General features: G+C 36.5%; 1 protein-coding gene across 1 annotated transcript; it reads right to left on the bottom strand.

Moving 5' to 3' along the window:
* Window positions 1-5,138: 5,138 nt before the first annotated feature.
* MYBL1 (v-myb avian myeloblastosis viral oncogene homolog-like 1) lies at window positions 5,139-24,875 on the bottom strand (the record flags this gene model as incomplete). The annotated part of the gene is made up of 16 exons (XM_010086414.1): window positions 5,139-5,478; window positions 7,278-7,457; window positions 9,453-9,557; window positions 9,644-9,760; window positions 11,443-11,557; window positions 11,946-12,088; window positions 12,589-12,957; window positions 13,271-13,504; window positions 14,769-14,873; window positions 16,336-16,410; window positions 16,630-16,813; window positions 18,651-18,871; window positions 19,905-19,997; window positions 21,859-21,930; window positions 22,061-22,159; window positions 24,845-24,875. Coding segments are annotated over 16 exons (2,272 nt in total), but the record flags the coding sequence as incomplete, so codon positions are not given.
* Window positions 24,876-25,516: the final 641 nt, after the last annotated feature.

Raw genomic sequence — 25,516 nt, 5'->3', positions numbered from 1 at the left:
CACGACGTACAAAGTGTAAGCATTGCTTACTGCTGGCCAAGGAAAAACACTTGCACTGTGGTAGGCGCCAGCAAGGGCACAAAAGGAACACAAACTCAGCAAGCACAGGATGCTCCATACCCCGTCACTGGGAGTTCGCCGAAGGAGAGGTTGTATTAACAACACAACGTGGTTTAAGCACACAACAACAACAACAAAAAAAAAAAAAAAAAGGAAGAAAAGAAAAAGCTCCCCTCTTCCCGCCAAAAATTATGCGGCAGCAGGTCCACAGAGTGTCTGCCAGATGACCTGCTTGTCACACTCATAATTGCTTCCCATCTGGTGTCTGGAGCACACAAAGCCTGGCCGTTTGCCAGCACAGGACAACGCACAAACTGGCCTACTTCTGGTGACACAGGCCCTCCAGACACCGCTGATCCGCTCCTTTCCCCTTTCCGTATGGCTGAGGAGAACGTGGCATTCATTTGTAAATTGCCGGCGGCTGTTTATCCAGCTATTTGGGGCCGCTCTGCCCAGCTAACGTGCTTCCCCTTTGCTGCGTGACGGCAGCCCGAGCCCCAGTGCTGGGACAAGTCCTCTCCAGCACCGAGCTGCCAAAAACACACGCTTGCCAGCATGAGAAGTAGGCAGACAAGGACACTGTCCTCCCATACGCCACTCAGATTTAAGGTGAGTGTATCGAGCCAACTCATCCCTACACATACATGCAAACACATCCTCAGCTGCTCTGATTGACAAGGTTGATTGCTTTTCCAAACTTTGTCTTTCCATCTAATGTACATGCATAGCTCATTTTGTTCATATAGTTCCTACAAAGACTTTTGAGTCACTCTGTGTGCGCTACATAAGTACGACTACTTATGAGCATGGTCTTTCAATAAGTTTTCCTTGAGTTTTCTTTGTTTTACAGGTTTGTTCTATTGATGTTTTTTTTAAAAAAATATTCTTTATTTAATGCCTACTGGTGTAAGAACATGATACTCTCAGAAAACTTAGAGGACTCCTTTAAATTCTGTACCTCACAAAAAACACACACATCACTGAAGCAGAAGAGAAAATGAAATTAAAAAAGAAACCGGCACCACCAACACAAGCTGATACTGAAGAAGGCCATGTTGCACATCTGTTACTCCAGATGCAAACAGAAGCTGCACTACTGAAGGTTCTTCATAATCATTAATATGGAATACAGTGCGTATGGGCATTCGGATTTTTACTTTATACAGAAATGTAAGACTATGTATAAATGTCCAGAGCTTACCTGCTCTTCCAATGCACCGTGCTAGCAGAACTACAAGGATCCTATTGTTCCCTTCAGCTGCAGGGCAAGAATCCAACCCACTCAAGGGATAAGCTGGCTGTCTCCAGGGGAAGCCACACAGACCAGTACACTGCAGAGGGACCAATCTTTTGGCTCAGCTGGCACACAAACAGTAATCCACAGGTTTCTCATGAAAGTAAGCATTTAAGCCTGAAAAGCTTCAGTTTACACAAGGTCAAGGAAATTTATGAAAAAATTAAATGAGGTCTAGCATTAGAAAACATTGGTGTATTTTCTGCGTAGGTACCGAACCTGTATCTGAGTGTTTGTCACAAAACCAAATGCAAGAATCAATTCGTTTCGGAATTTTTGTTCTTTGCATTGTGTCAAACCTTGGTCACAGCTATGGTGCACCTGTGGTCAGTTAATATACAGCGTTAAAAGGCTTATTTCATGAAGCTTGATTCACTCACAACATTGATTCAGTTTTAATTCAGTGCAAATATAGTATTCTCATGTAAAACCAGAATAATAGCAGTAGGAACTGGGCTTATTCTCACCAATCAATTGCTTAAAGGTAATTTCTTCCAAGTAAAAGCCAGGCTCATGTGTAAAGCTTCCAGAGTCCTAATCTAATCAAATTTAGGGTTGTAGTTCCTTCCAGGTTTGGCTTATTGGCTGTCCATCCACTCTACTTTCTTTCAGTGAGCAAAGTTGACATAGAAAAATTAACTAGTCACATTGTTAGACTTCACTTTCATCTACCTAGACTTCACCCTGATTTCAGATGTCAGCAGCCAGCCACAAGAGCAAATGCTCTACAGTCAGCCCATCTCGCTTGTTCCAGGCGATGGAAAACTTCACACATACAAACACAAGCAGCTCTGCAGGATGTTCATATAGTGGTCTGGCTATGACAGCCAGAACCCCAGCAAAGCCCCAGTGACAGTCACAGTTTGTATATACAGCCTAAAGCTAGGTGATACAAATTACCAGGACATATTTCTGAAGACCTGGCTTGTGTTAGTCCCTCTTGTCCTTTTCCTTCACCAGATTATCTTGATTGTTTGCTGTTTATATTTTGTCACAAAACTGGGAAAGGCAATAGATATTATCTATTGAATGCCCATGTTTCCAGCAAAATAAGAGAGTCAAAGTGTAACACTAATTCAGATTAATGCATTTGTGACTACTAGTTAGGGGGTAGGAAAAAAAAAAAATCACAACGCACAGCTTACTCTTGCGTTTAACTCCCAAAACCCAGGCATGCATACTAAAATATCACTTCTACCATACAAATGAAAGGAATGAAAAAGCTTTACACTAGCAACGTTCTTCATCCCTCAAGCGGCCTCCTATACATAAATATTTGTGTTAAAGCTTTGAGAGACAAACACAAACTGTTAATGAAACACAAGTAGGCTTACAAAGTAAGTTGGGCTGAAGCACATATTGTCAAGGGACTCCATCCTGCTGTGTAACCCACTGATGCCCACGATTGTTGCTTGTCTCTGCCCAGTCCAGAGAAGGTAAGTTTCTTGCAGTTTCACATGCACACACACATACATGTTCCTTTAACCAGCACCAAGTGCTTAATTTCTCAAATAAAAGGCACCTACAGTAACCTGGTATATAGTTGCTTTATTTCTGACATTAATATGGTCTGTATTGTATGTGAGATTCTCTTACATAAAAGAAAAGTTTGTAGTACAACAAAAACTAAGATAAGGCATTTGTTGCACATTATGTCAAACCTTAAAACAAAAATATGGAATAATATGTATTTAGGTTTCATGCAAGTTTGGTTGCTGCATGTACAATCTACTTATAAACTGAAAGAAATGCAAATGCACACAACATTCAAAAAGTAATAAAAGATGCCTGACATATGAAAGATTAAAACCTTCCTGCTAAAGCAACAAAGTAGGAGTTAACTAAATGATCCAACCAATACCAACACAAATGAATACTACTTACCATAAAGCTATGCTTAAACTTGGTATAGGCAGTTTTGGTGATGTCACTTATACTGAAATATACCATCCAGATTCTAGATATTCATTCTCTCTCAATGTTTTATTTCATTTTTTTGTGAATTGAATGCTGTCTCCAGCATTAAATGTTGCTGTCAAATCCATTCGGGTAACACACACTTAAATCTAGTACTGCCAAGAATTCCAATTGCCTCCTCTCAATTTTCATAGGTGAGGAGTAATCCTGGCATGATGGGTATTTTCTGATCCCCTTGCTTATATAGGATTCCCCTCGCCCCCCTTAAAATTTTGATGTGAATTAAAAACTGCTAAAAATGTTTATGCCTACTACTATCATAGCCAGGCAAATATTTATATCAAAAGCTCCTAAAAATAAGGATTGTATAAGCTTTGAGATGTTTAAAAAAGTGTAATAACCCATTACCTTCCTTGTGCCACTCATCCCATTTAAGTTCTCCATTAATAAATTATTCTCTACCATCTTTGATATTAAAGTGATAGGAATACTTTCCACCTCTGCATAGTACTGGTTGATCTCATAAAGTTAACTAGAGAACCTGACATCACTTTTTTAATTTTACATACAGTGCATATGATGCTCGCTCTTTCCATCTCTCATAGCAGCAAGCTGATTCTGCCACTATCTGTAGCAGCACACCCGGAAGTGGAGAGGAAGAGTGTTCTGAATTATAAATAACTAAAACTACAGTGTACAATTCTATTTACCTGTCAGTATTTGTTGATAGCACACCATTATAACTTGCTAAAAATTAACTATATAAAAATCTCTACAACATAAGCAAATCAAAACATTCCTTCAAAAAAAAAAGACATAAGTGCAAATACCTAAAATAGGCAACTAAAGCAACTGTTGTGACCTGTATACCTTTAAATAAGGACAAAGGTTTTTCATAAATAAAAGAATGCTCTCTTTGCTCTTCAGACATTTAGTAAGTATATAATGGTCAAACTTAAGTGCAGATACAATTGTTTTGAGATCCAAGGTGCCAAGTTTCTTTTTTAAGAAAACAAAAATTAAAATGCATTCGTTTTTAGTTCCTATGCAGGATGAAGTACTCCTGGGTCACATATAGGACCCCACCATTCCTTTCTAAATATATTTAAACAAGGTACAGGAACAGTTGCTGTATAATACAGGTATACCTTGTAATTATTTTTGTAGACCAACATGATTTAAGGGTTATAGTGCAATCTTTATGTAGATGTAACATACAGTATAGATTTGTACACTTCACCACTGTAATTCTTCTGCTGTTCCATACTTTAAACTTGTCCTTTTTTCATTTTAGCTGTTTTAACAGGAAACAACATTGGCTTCTAGACAACCTGCATACATATAAATATCTACATTTAAGCTTTAAAATGAAAATAAATTATAAAAACAGACTCCTTTCCAATTTACAAAATTTTCTGGTCCTACATACTGTACAATACATTCAACAATCATCTCATTTTGAGATTTATGAAGAAAATACTGATGCTTTACACTAAAACCTAATTCACCCCCCCACCTACTTCTAGTACCATTTGCAAATAAATATATTTAACACTGTAGCTAATTTCATTGTTTTGCAGCATACCAAGAAAATTAGTAGTGCAACTTTCTATCCTTCCTTTATACTCCTTTCCATTGTGTTTCTTTACATACTAGAAAAATGCTACATAAGCAAAAGCACATTCAGTCATGTATGTTGCTCATTTGGAAACCAGTAAGAACCTATAAACCTACTCTATATTGAAAATGCATTAACAGAAAAAAAGCAATGCAAGTCAAAAGAATAAATATGAAAAACAGACCTAAAACTGTATGTTGTCAGTACTGCAATGTATTTTACTATTCTTTATCATACTTTAGGGTGTTTGTACTGTCTGTAATATCCCTTTGTAGAGAATACGAGAGCTTCGTTTGTTCTTTGTCAGTCAAAAGAAGAAAGGAAGCTTTAAGGTAGCTTTAAGGTTTCCCTTGGCAGACTGCCTCGAAGTAAAGAATTAATTCACAAGTATTGTGCTGGAATCGTCTTCAACACTGCGTCGGTTTCAGTGGAAGGAGATGTTTGTCAGTTGCAGAGACCATCACAGTATCAGAGCCCTTGAAGTGCTGCTGGTAGCTGTGTATGTGCTCAGATATCTTCTTGCTTGTTCAGTCATGATAAGCTGGTCTTCTGTTTTTCCATAAACAACTGCTTCCCATTCACAATTTGACTGCATAAAATAAAATTCAGTTAAAAAGATTCTTTTAACCAACTAAAATACTTGAGCAATTCTTGTACAACCTTTCAGAGTAATAAGAAATTATCAAAGTCTAGCAATACTGTATTTTACTCAAAAGGATTCAGTTCTACAATACAATACGATACCTAAAACCTGTCACAAAGCTCCCTCTCCACCCCTTAATCCAGCTCCCCAGCAGTTCATCTGTGTTATGCTTTAAGTTCTTACACACAAAATGAAAAACTCTTAAAAAGAGACTAGTTCAACAACTGATACATAAAAGGGATGTTAAGTCATCTTCTCTTTGGATATCTTCCCCTTTAAACCTGCTAACTTCAACAGGCAGAAAAAATACATTATTGGCAGCTGTCTGGAGACACCAAGGAAGGCAAAATGGTTTGGCAGATGAAAAAGAAAACTGTGAAGGACTTCACTGAACGGAAGTGGCAGCTGTGTAAGAACGGTCACATGTTTGGGGAATATATTAGAAATGGCAAAGGAATTAGGAATAAAAATAACAACTGGAAGAATAATTGAGCCACTAGTTCTGCTTCTTCCATGAAGCAAACCCTGCACATTTACATGATTTATTGAATCTCAAGCTGATTTGTAGCTGCTCTAAATTGGAGCCGAGACTAGCAGACTACAGCATAATGAAGAATGCAAGATTCTCTCCCTCCAACATTGAGCTAGAAACGGATCCAAAGGATCAGTTCCACATATAGATGCACTGAGAAAATTAGCTATTTGAGTTTCTCTATGAATTTAGCATGACTTGATTCATGGAAGGGACTCAGGATTAGAGAGGCCACTAAACTGAGAGGGAATTTCTCAGGTGAAAGAGCAAAAAGAGAAAGATTGTTCAGTGAGAATATTTGTGAGTATTGTATGACTAAGCTCCCTTTTAAGCAGTCTTGAGAGCATAGTTCTGGGAGAGAGATATGTATTCACCTTTGCAGCTATTCACAGCAGTTAATTCTTTGTTTGGCATATCACAATTAAATGAGGTTTGTTCTTTCTTCTCATAAGAAAGGATCAGAAAGTAATACTGTTGTCTCTGTACTTAAAAACACATCACCATTAAAGCAACTAAGTGGGACCTGGAAGATGAGGCTCCAGGTGCCCTACCTTTTTTTTTTTTTTTAATAAATACAGAGCTGTAAATATTCTGAGAAGACACAAAAACTTTATCCATTAACTCCCAATGGGGCAAACTGGAACAAGTACCAAGTCAGGTCAAAGAGAATCTCTCCCTAAACCTGGTGGTCAAGACACACACAGAGGAAAAACTTGGTTCTCCACAGTTTTAACAGGATGGGAAATATACTGATGTACAAGAACAAGCATGTTACAAGAACAATTGCCAAACAGAACCTGTGGATGAACTCTGCTTAATGAATCCCACTGGGCTTATTATGAAGTAAGCGCCAGCTGAATTTGAGAAGCTTAGGTTTTGTAAAGATTTAGTTTGCACCAAGTCAAGTTTTCTTACTGCTGGACTTGGGTACCCACACCTGTTTTGTAGGTGTATCCTATCCTGATTTTTTTTTCCCCACATTTAAATCTTAGAGGCTGCTCAGTGAAATATCAGGGTTGTATTTAAAGAACTTAGATATGAATAAACACTTTGTGGACAAATGATCAACTTACAAGAAATAAAGATCATGGAAACACTGACTGAAATTAGATCCCTGAATCGAACAATTCTAGACATTAGTACAAGACAGAAACCAGAAAGAAATCCTTTGTTAACCTCCTAACAAAACTAACAGAATTCTTTGCATCCAGACCTGAAGAGCTTTTTCCATTTTGACATTTTTTGAAGCACATGCATTCAGTTTCTTCTTGATTACTGCATTTGCTTTGTCTGCTGGATTTGTATCCTGGTTTTCTGATGTCAGGTTGCATCTGTTGTCATGTATTTCCAACAATGGTGTCATTAACAAAGATGTGGTATATGCATTTTCTGACTATTGACAAAAAGAGGGCAAGGAACAGGAACAATAATTAGTATTTAATTTACAAAAAAAAAAAAAAAAAAGTCTTCAATTGCTGTGATCAAAGAAGCCAAAATGTAAACAAAGCAAATACTATAAGAAAGACCCTCAGAAAGAATCTGAAAAAGAAAAAGTAATGAAGAAAAAAGAGTATATGAAGAACTAGCCTGGTCTATACTGGGATTCATAGTCAATACTGAGCACAGTAAAACAAGTAGCTGCTAGCATGATTTCAGCATTACCAAGTAGACAGTTTCTTTCATATATAAAGCCAAGCTACAGTGGATTATATTTTGTTAAGAGAAAGACTTGATAAAGTGGTAACTACAGAACAGTTCTAAAGAAAAAAGCTTGTAATTCACTTCTAGTACAACCTTTGTGAAAGTAAGCATGAAGAGACTGGAGTAAAAAAAATAAGATCACATCAGTATCAGGAAGAGGAATTGCTTTAAGAACTGAAATAAGCACTGCATTGATAATTTCAGAAGAGTTTTATATGCTGATGTTAATAGAAATATAAAGAAATTAATTCAGCTTCACTACAGCAAAGCAGAAGAAAGGTGTATCGCAATTTTAGAGAGCAAAATTAGATGAGAGTAACAGTGGCATATGTACTTGTTCACTTACAAAACCCCCCCATTAAACTGTGTTAAACTACCTTTACATATTTATTCTACCTCAGACCTTACTCCTAACTTACCACCACATGGACACACAATTTCTACATAAGGATTTGTACATTTTTAATTTTTAAATCAGGTACTACCACTATCTCTCCTGCTAAGAGCCAATGTTCCTGTTGCACCAGCATCCCTCATTAAAATGGAGGAAAAGCAATTCTTTTTCCCACTCCACTGCCTTTAATACACCACAACATCAGAGTGTATCTTGGTTTTAGCTTAATAACCTGAACATCAGTGATGCACAATATACCATGTCATAACAAGACATTACTAAGAGAACACGGGACATTTTGTTTCTGTTTTGAACAGCTGCAGAAATGCTCCTCCTAAGATAACGTTCTTGGGGAAGCAGGGAATTTCCACTAGGTGGCAGAGAACCCAACACCCAGCAGACAGACACCTAGGCTTGGCACAGTCTACCAGGCATTTAAGAAGGGAATTTAGAAAACCAGCTACAATAATCAGGGGTATGACTTAAGGACCTGCTCTTTTTAAGGACTTTGGCTCCCACCTCATGAATATAGCTTTATACCTGATCAAGAGTCACAGACATTTATTCTTTCAGAATTAAACATACACATACATTAATTCAAGAACTAGGTTAGAATAAAGTTTTGCTACAAACTACAAGACTAAAGATTAATCTATTCAATCACTCAACTGCAAAAATATTGGGCTATTTTTTAAAGGAATGAGGGACCAAAACAGCCCCATCTCTGAACTCTTGATGTCTTGGTTGTTGAGGTAGAAGTATTTAAATTCCTTCAGGCAGAGGAAGCCCACAAACCTCATCTTCTACATGCTTGATATTTCTTAAAGTATCCCCCTACTATGTGAAGTGGGAAAAGGAAAAACATGCTGCCTAACATGCAATTAGGTATCTTCAGAACATGTCTGCCAGACTGTCAAGCATGCAAAGCACAGGGGCAAATGCCATCTTCCTGGTGTATTACAGAGAGCTTCAGTTTGCCATATATGCTAAAGTTTACAGGCAACCTGCATGGAAGCAGCTTTGCTATAAGGGCAAATCTGCAACGCATCCACATCACTTTACCAGTGCTGCTCTGAAGGCCTGAAAGGAAGAATTCATGCATGAATTCAAGCCCAATGTCCAACTGTTGCTTAAGTACTTAAAGTAGCATTTCAAACAGAAGGCGACTTTCACTTTCTAGATCTATGAATCTAGCCTCAATCCAAAGACTTTATTTTAGCTGATAGAATGAAAGATAGCCAGTTCTATATTAATATTGCTGTCAGTGATGCTTTTCAATAGCTCAATACTTGCCTGTACATCTAAACTATTATCTTCTGTGAAGAGCTGGGCACCAACCTCTTCTTTTTCCCATGGATCTAGGACCAGTGATTTTCTGACTTTTTTAGAAGAGTTGTGCTGCAAGAAACATTTTGCAGAGATAAATTGTAAAATATTATTTAAAAGCAGCTATTTCCTATTTGAAATTATTATGGTAATGTTACCTCCTGCTTGCAGCTTTTATACACAGTGTCATCTTCCTCCTTGAGAAATATATCTGTTCCGGTTTCCTCTTTCAAAACTTCTCGAATGTCTTCCTCCAAGAAGGCAAGTGGTTGTGACTAAGTTAATTAAAATTAGAGGAGAAAATACAGGAAGTCTATTTAATTGCTGGTTTTTACCATATTCTATGTTCAACTAGTGTAGGCCAGAAAAGAGATCGTGCAAAATATAGCAACAGATAAAAGGATTTAAGCTATTGTAGTTAACAACTACAAATCAACATTTCAAGGCTATGCAGATTTTTTCATTCATTTTACTCCATGTTATTTCTAGCCAGATAAAACATATACATGCACACAGTGCCTCAAAAATTGCAAGGCAGCATTGAAGAGGACATGCAAACTACTTGTTTGCATTTATTAGCAATGGTTATTCACTGACAAAAGCGATAAAAATACTTTATATATACTAAACATACATGAACACATATGTATATGTACATGCATACAAACATACCAAAAAATTGTACTATAAAAGTACGACCGTTGTTGTGAATGGAATTTATATCAATCTTAACACAAATCTTTGAATAAGACATTGGTAGTCCTAAGTACAGAATTTCACAGAAGCCATACAGATGGCTCCTTTGTGTAACAACAGGAGAAGAATTCCCTTAAGCCCTCAAAATTTGATTTTGAACAGGAGGTTAATAGTGGACAGAAACAGGAATGTCAAACCACTCCATTTGCATAGTGAGAGACTGTGAATCTATAGGGTAACACAGATGGTGCCAAGCCCTGTGGCAAAGTCTGAGCTACCTTCTGTGTCTGCAGAAAAGTAGTAGTCAATATATATCAGCTGGAATTTTTTCAGAACTTGAAAAGCATATGTCTCGTGAATTCCAAAAGTTATTATGCATTAACATACCTTAGCTAGGCTAGGAAGAGAGCAAAAACTGAATTCATTTGGAACAAACAAATAAACAAAGTAATATTATCCACAGTCAAAAAAAAAAAATTCTTCTCTGATAGCCAGAAGAATCAGAGGGAATCATGAATTGCTATACTAAGATTTTGGTTTTTAGGATGAAGAAAATTGTAGATGTCACTCAAGTAAGCCCCTAGGAAGGAGAAAACACTTCCAAACACCTTCCCATCAAAAAAGTTCTCAGAATACTAGCATGCTGTGGTAAACATCTAGTTTCAGTCCTAGCACTGTAGAAGAACCAAAACTAGAAAATAACTCAGCTTTTACATATGCAGAGGATTCCAAGATAATATAGTTTTTAGTCAAATGTCAAAGTTGCTTAAAATAACAGTCACACTCATCGGCACCAGCTTGCTCTTACTAGATTATCCAGTTGGAGGACCTACACTCCATTCACTCTCTCACTTACAGTTTTTATTTTGAAAAAGCAGAAAGTATTAAAATCAAAATCTCAGACAACGATGTTACCACCTCATAAGAGGTACAGTGTTAGCAAGGCTACACAAATTTAAAACAACTCACAAATGTGGAACCAATGCATTTACTATTACTACAGATCAAATTATTATATGCACCAAATACCATTCAAAAAGACAATGCCTCCATGCTACGCTGAAGGATACTATTCTAACATACAAAATCCGAAACACTTCTTATTCAGATTCTAGCTGTTCTCTCAGACAATATGGAATGTCACTGAAACAACACATTGTTACAAACGCTTTCTAAAATCATGCTGAGGCTTACAATATCTCAAAAACAAGAGGACATTTAGACATTAACAAAGAAAATAATAAACAATGTTATCACATACCATAAGTTTGAGGGGACCATACTTTTTTTCCTGAGCAGCCAAAGCATTTTTGAAAGGAGTTGGCGTCCTTGGTGTTGAACCCACAAAAGATCTTCTAATTGTGGGAGTTCTAAAACTATTCAAGCATAGAAAAGTGTTCATATATGCATTTTAATATTTTACTTTATCAACAGTAATTTAATAAAATTTAATTTTTAATTTACACAACAGATATCACCACCATGAATCTGAACATATTAAGATCACCATAGCATTAACCCCGGTATATTAAACTTTAATTGGACTTTGTTCAGTATTGTAAAAAAGGAAAAATTTTAACTCAGTACAAGTCACTTTCTGTTAAGTTAAAAACAGGAAGACAGCTTGTTTGTACGCAAGTTTTAAGTGTTAGGGGTTTTGAAACTCATTCACAGCATGCATACAGGTAGACTAATTTCTAAATTTTTAGAAAATCTTTGTTTTATTTGAGCAACATCACGAGATGTTTAACGTAATGATCCTACCCCACATTTTCCTTTTGATCTTTTGGTGTCATTTCCTTGTGTAGAGGAGTCGTAATAAGAACCTTCTGCCCACAGATTGGAGTTGATGTAAATGCAGGATTTTCAAGGTTAAATTGTTCATTTCCAGAGCAAGTGTTGAAAAACTAAGTGCAAGAGAAAAAAAAAATAAATAAAGTAAGGAACTTTAAAGAACAAAACTTCACCCCTGTACTGGGCAGTAAATAAAAATTACATGTATATATCTGAAGGGCTTTTACTGACAAACCCCAATAAACTGATCTTGACCTGTACTCCAAGACATTTGTGATATTTATCACTGAAACCTTGACTGTCTCATTAAAATCCCTAATCCTTAACTAGGTCACAGAGACAATAGATCTCTACATCAACAATTATTTGCATGAGAAAGTGTGAGTTGAGACTTAAGTCACTGTCCCCTTCCTGCACCAGTTAGTCTTCAAAACAGAGGAAACAGATTATTTAGCAATTTCTTTGTAATATATCTACCCTTATGTGTATGTTTTAAGAAGTTTTTGGACATATTGTTTAGGCTACAATGTACGACTAGGGAAGAAAGCACTTGTAATTTATAATCCACCCAATGTAGTCTTCATAGTTTAGCCATATTTAAAAATAAACTTACCTGGGATGGAGAAAATGGTAGTGTTTTCACTGGTGTATGCTTTAGTGCAACATTGATGGCGTCATTACACACGCCATCATTCAGTTCATTAACTGGTAATTGCCCAACACGGAATCTCTTTTTCTTTCTTAGGATAGTAGGTGGAGTGCTGAATTTAGTTACGTTTGGTGTTGTTGGAATAACTGCTTCTTCCTCACCACTGATGCTACTGTGTTTTTTGCCATCAAGCACAACACTGACATTATACTGGCACTCAGCAGCCCCTTCATTGTGTTGAATCCTCATTAGTTTCACTGGAGCTGGCTTGACAGGAGATGCAACAGCCTCTGAAAGCTCAAAACTGGTGACATCACTCCACACTATAGGATCCTATGAGGCAAGATACAAAACACTCAAACAGTAACAGGATTACGCAAGGTTATTTTACAATGTCCAAGCCAATCTAACAGCTCTCTATCTCCAGAAGCCATATGCTGAATTATTCTCCCTGTATCTTTCACACAATTCTAAAACACCGAATATTTTAAAACTCAATTCTTTTAAAAAAGGCAGTAAAACAAATCACTCAGTATGGGTGAAACTATAGAAAAATAAAGAATAAGGTAATTTTAAGAGCATTTTACACATATTGTGTAAGTTGATGTTCACAAATAAACATTTTTTAGAATAAATACAGACTTACAGATTCAATAAGGTCTAGTGTCTCTGCAAATTCTGGAATAGTTTGTAGAGATGATAACATTGTATTTGCTTCCACAGCCAAATACTTAGGTGGTGAATTCTGATGAACAGAGGTGACGCGGGTCTCATCCATGCTGTAGAACTCACTTGTTTGTTCCCCAAGGCTATTTAGTGTATTAGACACACAATCATCCGTGACAAAACTTCCAGTCCAACAAGGTAAGTTTACAGCTTGCTAAGAAGTATGAAGAAACACATTGTTCTTATTCAACTTAGAAGTTGAAAGGAGTCAATTATGTGACCACAGGGAGGAAAAAAAAAAGTAGTGTGCGGAAAGACTAAGCATAACTATTAATTTTTGCTTTTTCAAACACTAATCATCTGTTTGCATTAATGCAGTTAGTCTTCTCCTTACATTAATGTACTCCACATTCTCAAGTTGTGTAAGATTTTTATCTTACCTCTCTTTCATATCTTATACATGCTTATAACTTAGATAATTATAGGTTGTATTGGAAGCCATCTCTGATGCAAGTTTCCTGTGTTCCTGAACATCAGTATATTACGAAGTCATCTTCACTTCAGAACACAGGTACATTTTAAGATTAGAAACTATTTCTAGAATGTTAAATACTTCTTGTTTGATCTGATTTTTTTTTAAACGCAGATTCTGCATTGGTAGTTTACTTAACTTCTAAATAATAATCTACTAAACTTCTAAATAATCCTATTTCAGTATACTGCTTAGTATTCAACAAACAGATTTTAGTTTTCACTGGAAATCTAGAAGAAAAGGAGATTGCACTAGATAAGCAGAAGGTTGTGCTGTTTCAAAAGAATGCCAGGAATAGCTCCTCCACAAAAACTGGAAGTTTACTTGTAATCTAAAGTCGTGATGAATATGGTTGGGTTGGTTAGGTGTTTGATGTTGTTGACAGCCCTTTGTTCTTGAGGAAACAAGTGATTGCCATCTGCAAGTCTCCCTCATTCCACTGAAGCACATGTAAATTTTGTACAGTGCAAATTTATATACTGTTTGTGATGTCCAAATGTGTATATTAAGTATTACAAGCACCCACAAGAAGTTTGATAAAAATGTAATCTATAGGACATTTTGAAATCAAATAGGGCAAAACCTATGTGTTTTTCACCTTTCTCTGTTGAACAGATCATCGACATCACTGATCTAGAAAACTGAATGGTGGTGATATCAACAAATTTGCTGTCTCTTGAAGAGGATTAAAATCCTGTGTCTTAGAAACAACTGCCAAATTGCAGGTCATATTTCTGCTGTTTTCACAGTTTAGAAAACTGCACTAAAAATAATTTGTCTCAATTCTAATAAATAGACTTTGTTTTACAACCCAAAAGCCATAGGTTTGATTTTTAGAAGGTCACGTGAAAAAACACCAGACAAACCCAAACATCTACTACTAAATTGCTGAGGATCAATCTCAGTAAAGCATATTAAAATATTTACAGAAATTTACAGTCCTTACTGGAGGCATTCGTTTTCTTCTGATTTCATTCTCTGCTGACATAAGTAGCAATTCAAGTTCCTTTATTTTCTTTTCTTTATCAGGATCATCATCAACAAATGACTGCTGAAAAATTTAAGAAAGAAGCCATTTACTATCTTCCACCTCCACCATCCCTCCCCAGTAAAGATTCTACATTATAACACAGCTATACTTTTAACAGAAATCCACACATAGCAGGAACAAAGTTGTTCAAGCTGCATCATATTTTGTAATACAGTAGTCACTACTCGCAAGCAAAACTACTCCAGCAATTACCAGGAGATGGATCCCATCTTAAAGTGGTATACAAGCTAATATTTTAATTTACAGGCCATTTATAATACAGCCTGTAAATGCTCAGTATGCTGTAGCACTTGTTAAGCAAAAGTCACTAATTTCTGTCTTTAATAGAAACAACAATTTTGGCACCTTGGTAGATGTGTTCGTGTTTTCATGTGCTTTCAAGAATTTTTAGTTATTTATCTTCACTAACTGTGCAAGAAAGTGTTTCAAGTCAGCATTTACTGACAGTGTCTACATAAACAATCCCACCATGAGGATCAGAAAAGAAAATTAACTAATTGGTGTTGGTTGGTTTGTTTTTAACCTCCTTAAAACTTTCTACTATTGCTATAAATATAGGTAGGTGAGGATATATGCCATGAGTTTCAAAACTAGTTATACGCCTCAGTTTAGGGAGGACTTCAAGGAGCAGAAAGTATCTGCCAAGGGAAATCCAGAATGTCAAAGGCCATATAGGAGGCTTTGTCATGACTTGTATTCTTACACTGAGATCAGGCAAGAAAACGCAACATGAAACAGATGACCTCCACAGGGAAACTTAAGGTTAGGTACAGAGTTCTGCAGAATGCCTTTAACACATCTAGTACAAACAAACTATGTACTATTCCCTGTGTCAAAATAAATTTTTAATAATGTCAAATTAGTAACAAAAATTATTCCAGGAAGTCATACGCCGAACCAACATCTACATTCAGTCTGCAACACATGAGGAATTTCAGATACATTCCAGGTGAGCTCAAAGGAGCAAAAGGAAATTAATATATCATTTTTTGTTTGTTTTAAAGTTTCTCAGTACTTCAGCATTTAGAATGTTGCAGAAGAGCATCTTCAACACACTGACAGAAGTTTATCAGAACAAAAATGCACAGTTATTAAGTCACAGTAAGTTATTTTAACTGAGTCTTTCAGATAGGGTCATATTTATTACATACATGAAGTAGTAAAATCTTGTCTTTAAGTCCCTCAGAAACTAGGCAATCCTAACAGGTCATAATGTTTTAAGCCATGCTTCTGTCAGAAATAAGCACAACCATTGGATTTCTGGGATGTACAAAGACAGCTCCTTTTTTCCTACCTAGAACTACAAATTAAGCTAGCAAGCCTACTTACAGAGGAGCACTTTACATAAATTTAGGCGAATGACAAAGAAAGATATGTTGAAGTTACAGGTTTTTAAACTCTTTGTTTTACAGCATAACACACAGTACATACTCTTCATTTACAATGCACATTAGTGATTTACCTGAACTAAGTTGGAAGAAGCTGAAGCATGTTCTAGACAGCTGCCTTCTGGTGAGGCATACTGGTATGCTGGAATCTAAAAAGACATAAATCATTTTACAAACCCTAAAGAAAAGGAGGCTACAAAATTATCTCTAGTTTATTGTACATACGCTATTTATTATGGTTTACAAATCCTAAGTTACCACAATATCACAAAAATACTCAACAGATCTCCATTCTTTCAAATTTCTCAATTCCAAACCAAATAAACTATTTGAAACTGGGAAACACTAATTCCGGATTTTGAACTTACATGTGTCTGAACAGGTATGTAATATTGATTCTGAGTGTGCGAGTGTTCCATAGTCAGACAAGGTTGGGGCTGAAGTGTGGATGAACTAGCTCTTTCAGACTTTATAACATCTTGTAAATACCCTTCTTGTTCCACCTTTCTTCGCATTGTTGAATTCCAGTGATTTTTAATTGAATTATCAGTCCTAAAATGAAAGTGCACAAGAGTGGCTCGTTTCCATATCTCAAACTTTAATATGGCATCATTTACAGGGTTTGTACAGTAGGTTAATCTGAAGCCACAAATCCAGAAAGCTCCAGCAGCTTGGACTGAAAGTTCTATTATCAGTGGGGTTTTGGCAGAATAACTAGAAAGCTACTCTTTTCAAAACTTCCTTCTACTGAACTTCATGTCTGCAGAAAACTAAAAGTAGCAAAACAGAAAACCTTGGTTCTGGCTATTAGCATGGGTGAGAACCTTTTTTCTTGGATACTTGGAACAACCATGTGTTGTCTGTCACTACATTATTTACTCTCTGCTACCAGTTTGCAGAACATGAAGCTAAGGCAATCACCCTACTGTCCCACAGTATACTAAGGACACTGTGGGTAGTGTTTGCCACCGGAAGATGTCCCTTCTAAAAAAAAAAAAAAAAAAAAAAAAAAAAAAAAAAAAAAAAGCCTGCATTCCCAGCTCCAAGTTTTATATGCAGCTTTATGGAAGAACATACCACTTCCTCTTGGGTGCCCTTGATCTTGTGTGAGGAAAGCAGGCATGGCAGAAGACCAGTACCCACTGTCACTCCCCTTGGAAAGAAAACGCCTGCAGTTTGACAAGCAGGTTGAAATAACTTTTAACACTAGACAGGCATTAAGGCAAGAATAGAGTTTTAATGCATTGCAGTCTAAAATACTAGCAATATTATTACTAGCCTTAGCATGAAGTACACAAAAATAAAAATTGCTTTAAGTCCCATTCTTCATTTCAGCTCAACTGAAAGAAGTATCCCTCTTTTTCATCCCAGTAGTGTTAGATTCTTTACAAATCTAAGTCTAGGACCCAATCTTTACCTAAGAATCTCATCTTGGATTTATTTCCAACAAATAAGTTAGTTAATTAGGAATGCCTCTGTCCTTACAAAACCATCTTTCCTCTCCAAAATCCTATTAAGATGCAACCTATTCCCTTCCCATTCCTCCAAAGGATTTCCTGTGATTCATGGATTGTGTACTTAACCAAAATGTCAAATTTTTAAACACACACCTTTACGGACTCATCCTCCCAACATAACAAGTGCTGACATTCCTTAGGCACAGCTAGAGAGTCACCTCCTGAACCCAGACTAAATTCAGAGAGGGAGAGCTTAACACTGAATTTCAATTAACGGTACAAGGTAAAAAAATTTATTTCATTAAACTCTTTATACACTAAAATTTTGTTTTCCGCAAGCATATGTTGGGAATCATACGTGAAACAAAGATAAAGAAAACAATGCATACAATTCATTCTTAACTTAGAGACTACATAGTAACCAACTAGCTTTGCAACACATGACTCGTAAGCCTGGAATACTGAAGGTTACTAAGATCATTTTTTTTCAGTGTCCTGTTTAACAAGAAGCATTCGACAAAAATAAATTAAAAAATAATTTCTGATCTTAAACCAAAAAGACAGCCACCCCCAAATGCATATTAATGAAGGCACTTTGATATCAAGTCATAGGATGTTAAGACATTCTTCCACTATTACTTGCAGTTACTCTTCAGCTCTACTACAGTTTGTTTTTTTCTTTCCTAAAGGAACAGGAGGATTTTTGAAGGAACCTGCAGAGTTTTAGAGGTCTTTTATTGGTTTTATGGCTTTTTAATAATACATAATCAAATGCAAAAGATCTTAAAAAAAATTTCAGCATCTATCAAGATAAAGATGTTGTGATGTAAGTTTCAACAGATGCTCCCTGACTAACAGATTACATTGGAAAGAGTTGTGCAATGACTGCCTTCCATATTCCAATATTTAACACAGATAGAGTTGAAAAGCACCTTCCAGGAAGAAGTTTTGCTATTTCAGCCCATCGGTTTCCCAAACGCTTGTGAGCTTCATAGATTATTCTGTCCTCTTCTTCAGTCCACGAAGACTTTTTTACTTCAGGATTGAGATGGTTATGCCATCTCTCTCTGCATTGCTTGCCTATTCTTCCTTTCAGGTGTTTTGCAATTAGAGACCAGCGCTTTGGACCATACTTCTGAACTAATTCAATAACCTGGAACACAGATAAAAGCATGTTATAACTCCAAATCCTAATTTTCCTCATCAAAGACTGAGAACACTGATAAACACATATTTTAGATTAGGATTATAACAGTCAACTTGATAAGACACTAGGCCTAAGGAGGCAGACAGTGACTTGGGGTTTTAAAAATTATTTTCAAGAAATCAAAAAATTGCTTGTTAACTCCAAATTCACTGTGTTTAGAATATAAGTATAAACTGATGAAAACAATCATTTTGAAGTTTCCTTCTGTCACCCACTGCATAAACTGACACTAGGAAAGATCAAAAAAAGAAGCTGGTAAAGATGCCTTGTTTGACTTTTTTCAACAACATACGTACGAGGAAAAAACCACACCTCTACTCCCAAACTTCATCCCATTTCTACATGTCTTACAAATTTGAATCTTTTTCTTAGAAGTCTGATGAGAACTGTAAAAAAATAGATTAGGAAGGCCATATTCACAAGTTGACAAACACTGATATTAAACATGTTAAAACAGTTTTTAAAACAGTGGGAATAAGTGGTCGATTTGAAATATATGTGAAAACTCTATGTGCACCTCCCTACAGGGCAGTCCAGGTTTTGCAGGCAAAAAACTGCAGCGCGGACTAACAGAGATGGTGAAAAGGGGGATAAAACACCATTGCTAGCTTCTTTAACAGTACAGTATGAAATAATTTCCCTTATTACCAACCCCTTTAAATCTGTTGGGTTTGAGGAACAAAAAAATGTGAGACCTTTGATCTTCAGTGCTGTAAAGAGAGCTCCTCTACTTGGTAAGCTAAAGTAGTCCAGTTAGCAATCTGAGCAAAGGGAAATAAAACACTTGAGCAGACCAGACATTCCATCTACTTAAAAGCAGCTGCGGTTTTTTTTCTTTCTCATACAGCATAATGTCTGATGAATCTTATACCTAGATAACATCATCTTTTGGGGGATGAAACCTAAGAAAAAGTACACATTCTTAGCAGTCGTGTGCCAACTTCATTACAGTAAAAGAGTATCAATTAGTTTTCATTACCCTCTGATCTTCTTCTTTAGTCCAGGGACCTTTAATCAATTCTGGGTTTAATACCTTCTGCCATCGATGCTGGCACTGAAAATCTGAACGATTCTGAAATAGTTTTAGAAGACCGGTGTAGGTGTTAAACTCTTGAACACATAAAACTGTAAATATTAGCTAGCCAGAATTATTAGCTTATTTCAAATCAAAAGACTTATTCTGACCTTCGTTCTAAGTATAACAGTTAAATTCTCCCTTATTATTTCTTCTTCCATTTGCTTAAAAATACTCTTCTCCAGAAAAAAACAGCCTTGCACAAAGCTCTAAACCTAGTATTATTTTTGTCCTCATGACTCCACACCTTCTCTGAACTTTATGTGATTGACATGATTTTGACATTACCTATAACCTATGCAAGGAAATAAATTTTTAAAGGAAATACTTTTTATTTAAAAACAAACTTTTTTTCTAAGTCTCAAATGAATATATTCTCAGCTCTTTACTACAGCATTAAGGAAAACAGATTTATATCAAGTTTAGCTAACACATACTAATTAAACATTGCTTTTTCTGCTCAGGACAGATGGTGCTTTTCTACAGTTTCACTAAGGATCTTTTGAAATATTGTTCCTAGTTATGAAAGAGAAGTGAGCTTTCACTCAGCCTCCTAAAAACTGTCTGCAGGAAAGTGGGACTCTCAGGGTAGTTCGTCCAATTCTTAGAAATATGCAGATAAGAGCCTGCCCCAGCACAGCATACTACTACACCTTTTATAACACTGGGACATGATTATTTACTCTCTTCAGTGCGAGATGCTGGATAGCAGGTACCGATTTAGAGGTTTTGCTGGGCTTGTCTACCAAGTAAAGGCGTTACCATGCTAAGATGGAAGTTAAACAAGCAGCAGTCTGCAAGATGAGAAAAAAACACCCGAAACACTGTTACAGCCAAAATTACATTGACCACAGTACCTTCAAGTTAATCACAAGTAGACACTGCATGATTAAAAGCAACAAGAGTTTTGTAACAAAACATCATCATTTCCTGGCAGAGACAATAGAATTCAAGTCTATTTTTACCTAGTTACACAGGAATTTCATACAACCGTATCATCTCACTCGATATAAGAATCCCAAAGGCAGGGGCAGAGGTATCTCTAACATTTCAATATTCAATACCACTTCTAGGTAATTATTTCCAGCCTTAGATTCTAGCCATGGTTTTACAGTAGGCATTTTATAACGTTTAATCAGAAAAGAAACAAACATCATTGACTCTAGTTGTAAGTATTTTCTACCATTGCAGCTCGTACAGCTGAAGAGTCATTTAATGTTTGAACCAACAGCTCCTTTACTCATTCCACCTGACCACTGGAACAAAACAAGAAATTTTAAGTATCAGTAGGACACTCCCAAGAAACCCGCAAAGGTTCCATTCATAGAAAATGAAGATATCATTGGTCGGAAAGATTTACATGTTAGGGAAGCAGATATCACTGTAAAAAAAAAAACAAAAAAAAACAAACAAAAAAAACCAACCTAACAAACATCAAAACAAAAAAACCTAAGGCACTTGAGAAATTGATCCTGCTCCTTTCAAGCAATGTTTCAGATGCAACCCACTCTCCTAACTGCTTTAGAAGCAACCTGTAAACTGCGTATGTAACTACCACAAGTGATGAAACCAATAGCAAGCAGGAATATATTCCAGAATTAAAACAAATAGCAAGCGTGGACAGAAGGCATCATTTTTCATCACTTCAGACTATCACTTAAGCCCCAGCCTGAGCTGATAAGGTTCTCCAAGGTCTGAGCTAGATCTCAAGTCCAATTTACAAGCATCCTTTAAAATACTTTTTTTTTTTACTCTTATGTGTTTCCAATTTCTATTTCACCTCATTTCCAAACTAGACATCTGATCAAAGCAAATAAATATTAACACAGCACTTATCTGAAACAGAGATTCAACTTACTTGTAGATGACTAGCAATGAAAGCCCAATCATCTGTACCATTTTGTTCCACCAGCTTCTTTAGCCTTTCATCCTGTTAAGACATAACCTCAGCCGGTAAATGTTACATGCTATCTCAACACAACACTAAACAATAACATATTTCATGTGCTACCCGTATCATACAGGAATGAAACTAAAGGCAAAAAAAAAAAAAGCATTACCTCATCACGTGTCCATTTCACCCTGTTACATATCTTCTTCAAACCTTTTTGCTGTGGCACTTCATAGTCATGATCCACATATTGAAAGTCATCATCTTCCTCACTGCAGAATACAACAGAAGAGCGAAGAAGACAGTTTAAAATAACTCAGAATAACTTATTTTTTCTAATGACTTGTGGCTTTTTTTCAATCTGTACAAATTGATGTAAAATGACACATGGAATTTGCGCGAACATAAGATCTGCCTCCAGCAGTGGCAGCAGTGGAACAGCATTAGTTTTAATTTCAAGGCCACATACTGGGACACGAACCATTAACTCATTCCAAGTTAATTATTAAGTTGGAAGCAAAAGCTACTGTTTAAGATCACGTTTTTGTAACACACTTATGAATCTTTATTTTATACAAATGAGCTTATAAGATAAAGCAGTGTGCTAGCCTGCAAAATATATTCATATTCCACCTCCATAGCTCAAACGACAAACACAACAAGGGCGCCAAATAATTTACCGTCCACTTGAGATTTTAAGCAGGCTACTTAATATCAAATTAATGTCAAATAAAACCATTGCCTCAGTGTTACAGGAATTAGATACAAATCGTTGAAGACAGAAATATTCCGGCAAGAAATAACTACCATATCAGTGCTGAGCCTGTAAGTTCAGAATCAGAAGGGCAGGAAGCCAGGTAACCTCTGTGTTTCCGCGTAGATCACACTCCATCTACTGGAGAGACGCATTCTTCACAGCCTTGATAAACAAAGCCTTACAAACAAGCCGCACAGGGAAATGTTTCATGGAAATATCACTTAAACTTATATGTCAGTGACTCATGTTACCATAAATTCAAACACATGTGGAAACCTAGGCCTAACAACAGGATGAGCAGTTCCTCTGCATTAGTTATAGCAAAGACACAAAGAAGGGACTCCCATCCAAATACACAGCTTTAATTAAAAGCAGTTTCACATTGCAATCTTAATTTTCCTCCATTTTATTACTAGTATAAAGCACGATATAAATATCATTACTTCATGTTCGAAACTCAATTTATTAGTTCTGCTCAGCCTTGAAAATTACTTCCATTTTCTAACCAAATGCAAAAAAACACTTTTCCAGTAATGGAATTAACCTGTGCTGGTGTCCTAAGAACTGATCAGATGGCAGATCTCTACATTATTTTCCAGAACATGCAATTCACCCACACAGCATGCTGATCAGCCATTTATGTGTATTTGTTATGTCTCATGAAGTGGGTATGTGCTCTGTGGTTAACACAAATATATGGTCATTCAAGAGCAGCATTACTTAGCTGAAAGCATTGCAACAAGATAGTTGTACCCAGCTCTTGCAGACCCAGTGTATTTCGCATTGCTTCCACATCCTACACCACACCTGGATCTGCCCATTTGCCTAGCTTCATGATGCAGCAGAAATAGATATTAACACATAAACATATTAAAACTTTGTGGACCCAGTGAAATACAAAGCACTAAGCTTGTCTAAAGGTCAACAGAAAGTTCTTCACAGTACTTACAAAAAAATAATCTGCAAACAAAATGACTGTAAGAGTTTTGCATTAAGTGTCTTAGGACTTAAGAAAATAGGATTTAAACTCACAGATAACTAAGAGTTTTCTCTTCCCCCTCCCACCTCCTTTTTTTGTCTCTTATCCACAGGTTCTCAACAAACTTCAGGAGTATATCCTGGTATTAAAAGGAGCATACATAGATATTATAATCCTATTTCATGTCATAACTACAATTTGGTCTTGTGGTTAAACTGTTTGTCAACATGACCTCCTTACTCACCCACTGCACAGCAAACCAGCTCAAGAACAGAGTCTTCAGTTATGCAAAATGTCATGAGGATTTTAAAAAGAGGAAGGGCTCGGTGTACACAGCAGTGATGCTGACAAGACCACCGGTACCAGACAACATAGGGTCTCTGTAGGCAGTGGCAGTTAAGAACCCTGCACCTGGACTTCTCCAGCAGCATGCACATCCCACAGCCAAACCGGCACAGCCATCGGCCACTTCCATGTGCTCCACAGGCCAGAGGGCCAGCCAAGCAGGCACTAAGCTCTCTTGCACCTTGATTGCACATGAATAACTGTTTAGTCTTTGGTCTTGTTGAGACTAGTACAGCAATAGACTATAAATTAAATATACATGAATGGTTGGGACTACTAACTTCAGTTTTCAATTAAAAAGAACAGATTTTCAAACACGTTGGGTTGTTACAGTTCATTTGACAATTCTTTTGCAGTTATGAAACTGTGCTCAAATACTGCACAAAAGTAGAACGCAACCATTGAATTTCATAAAATAAGAAATCTGGAAAAATAAAGTATTTCATCAGTTCTGTGTTAGCTGCCTGCAATTCTGAGTTGAGAACAATTAAAGGAAAAAATTGAGCTTCCAAATGCAAAAAAAAAAAACCAAAAACTAAGAGCCGTTTAACAAAATTAAACTTAATCTCCTTACTCCACACCTAGATTAACAAACTTTAAGTTACCTTTATGTAAACTCATAACTACAATGATTTCATTTTGAAGATAACATCATCACACACTAACACAGTATTCCTCTAGGGCTACTGATCTCTAACCAAACGTTCCTCTGCTATCCACAACCAGTTGTATTTTCAATTATAACATCAAAGCACTTCATACCCATGAGAGATAATACAAGCTAACACTCTGCAAAGATGAAACTATTGTTTGCAACACCACAGATGAAAGTCTCTTAAACTACAAAATGCAGATGAGGAGTAACAAGAAACATCCTCTCTCTGAGCTAACTCTTGCAGACAGCTAAATACAGACAGCTCCAGCGGTTAGCCTCTGCAAGCAAAGCCCCTTAATGAACCTTTGTTCCTTACACAACTAGAAACCCAAAGCATTGCTTTATTGATTTAGTTGCAATTTTGCAGAAAAAAAAATATTAATTTATGAAGTCTTTTCATGTCAGAGGAAAATGCAGAAGCAGTTTTAATATCTGTAACTTCGAAACCACCCCCAATTCCATGGGAAGTATGCAGTCATGGTAAACCCCTGATGCCATAGGTAACTCAGGCATTAGTATTACTCACTGAACATTCTTTCCTTTCTCAGTCCTAATCTTTTACATTTCTTTAACACTTTTTAGAAATGGATTTTCTACTTGGGACAGGAATAACTATAGCAACAAAACAGTTCTCCAAGACCCACCTTCTAAATACAAAGTAAAGACACACACATTTTCTTATCAATAAAGTATCTAAACCATCTGGGCCTGCTGCTGAAGCTCTTAAGAAAAGCGTTCTCTCTCAGGAATATTTCAGGCTAGATTGTGACATCTTCAATCAAAGAATGTGCCAAATCAAAGAAAGAGGCGCACTTAAAATACTGGAAGAATGAGGAGGCCTGAACATTAACTGAACAACACCAAACCTTATTTTAAGGCTGTGCCAGAG

The sequence above is a fragment of the Pterocles gutturalis genome, unplaced genomic scaffold (assembly GCF_000699245.1).
Source record: "Pterocles gutturalis isolate BGI_N339 unplaced genomic scaffold, ASM69924v1 scaffold4336, whole genome shotgun sequence".
NCBI classification, from domain to species: domain Eukaryota; kingdom Metazoa; phylum Chordata; class Aves; order Pterocliformes; family Pteroclidae; genus Pterocles; species Pterocles gutturalis.
Note: the sequence above shows the minus strand (reverse complement) of the source record. Positions and strands in the feature narration are given on the sequence as shown.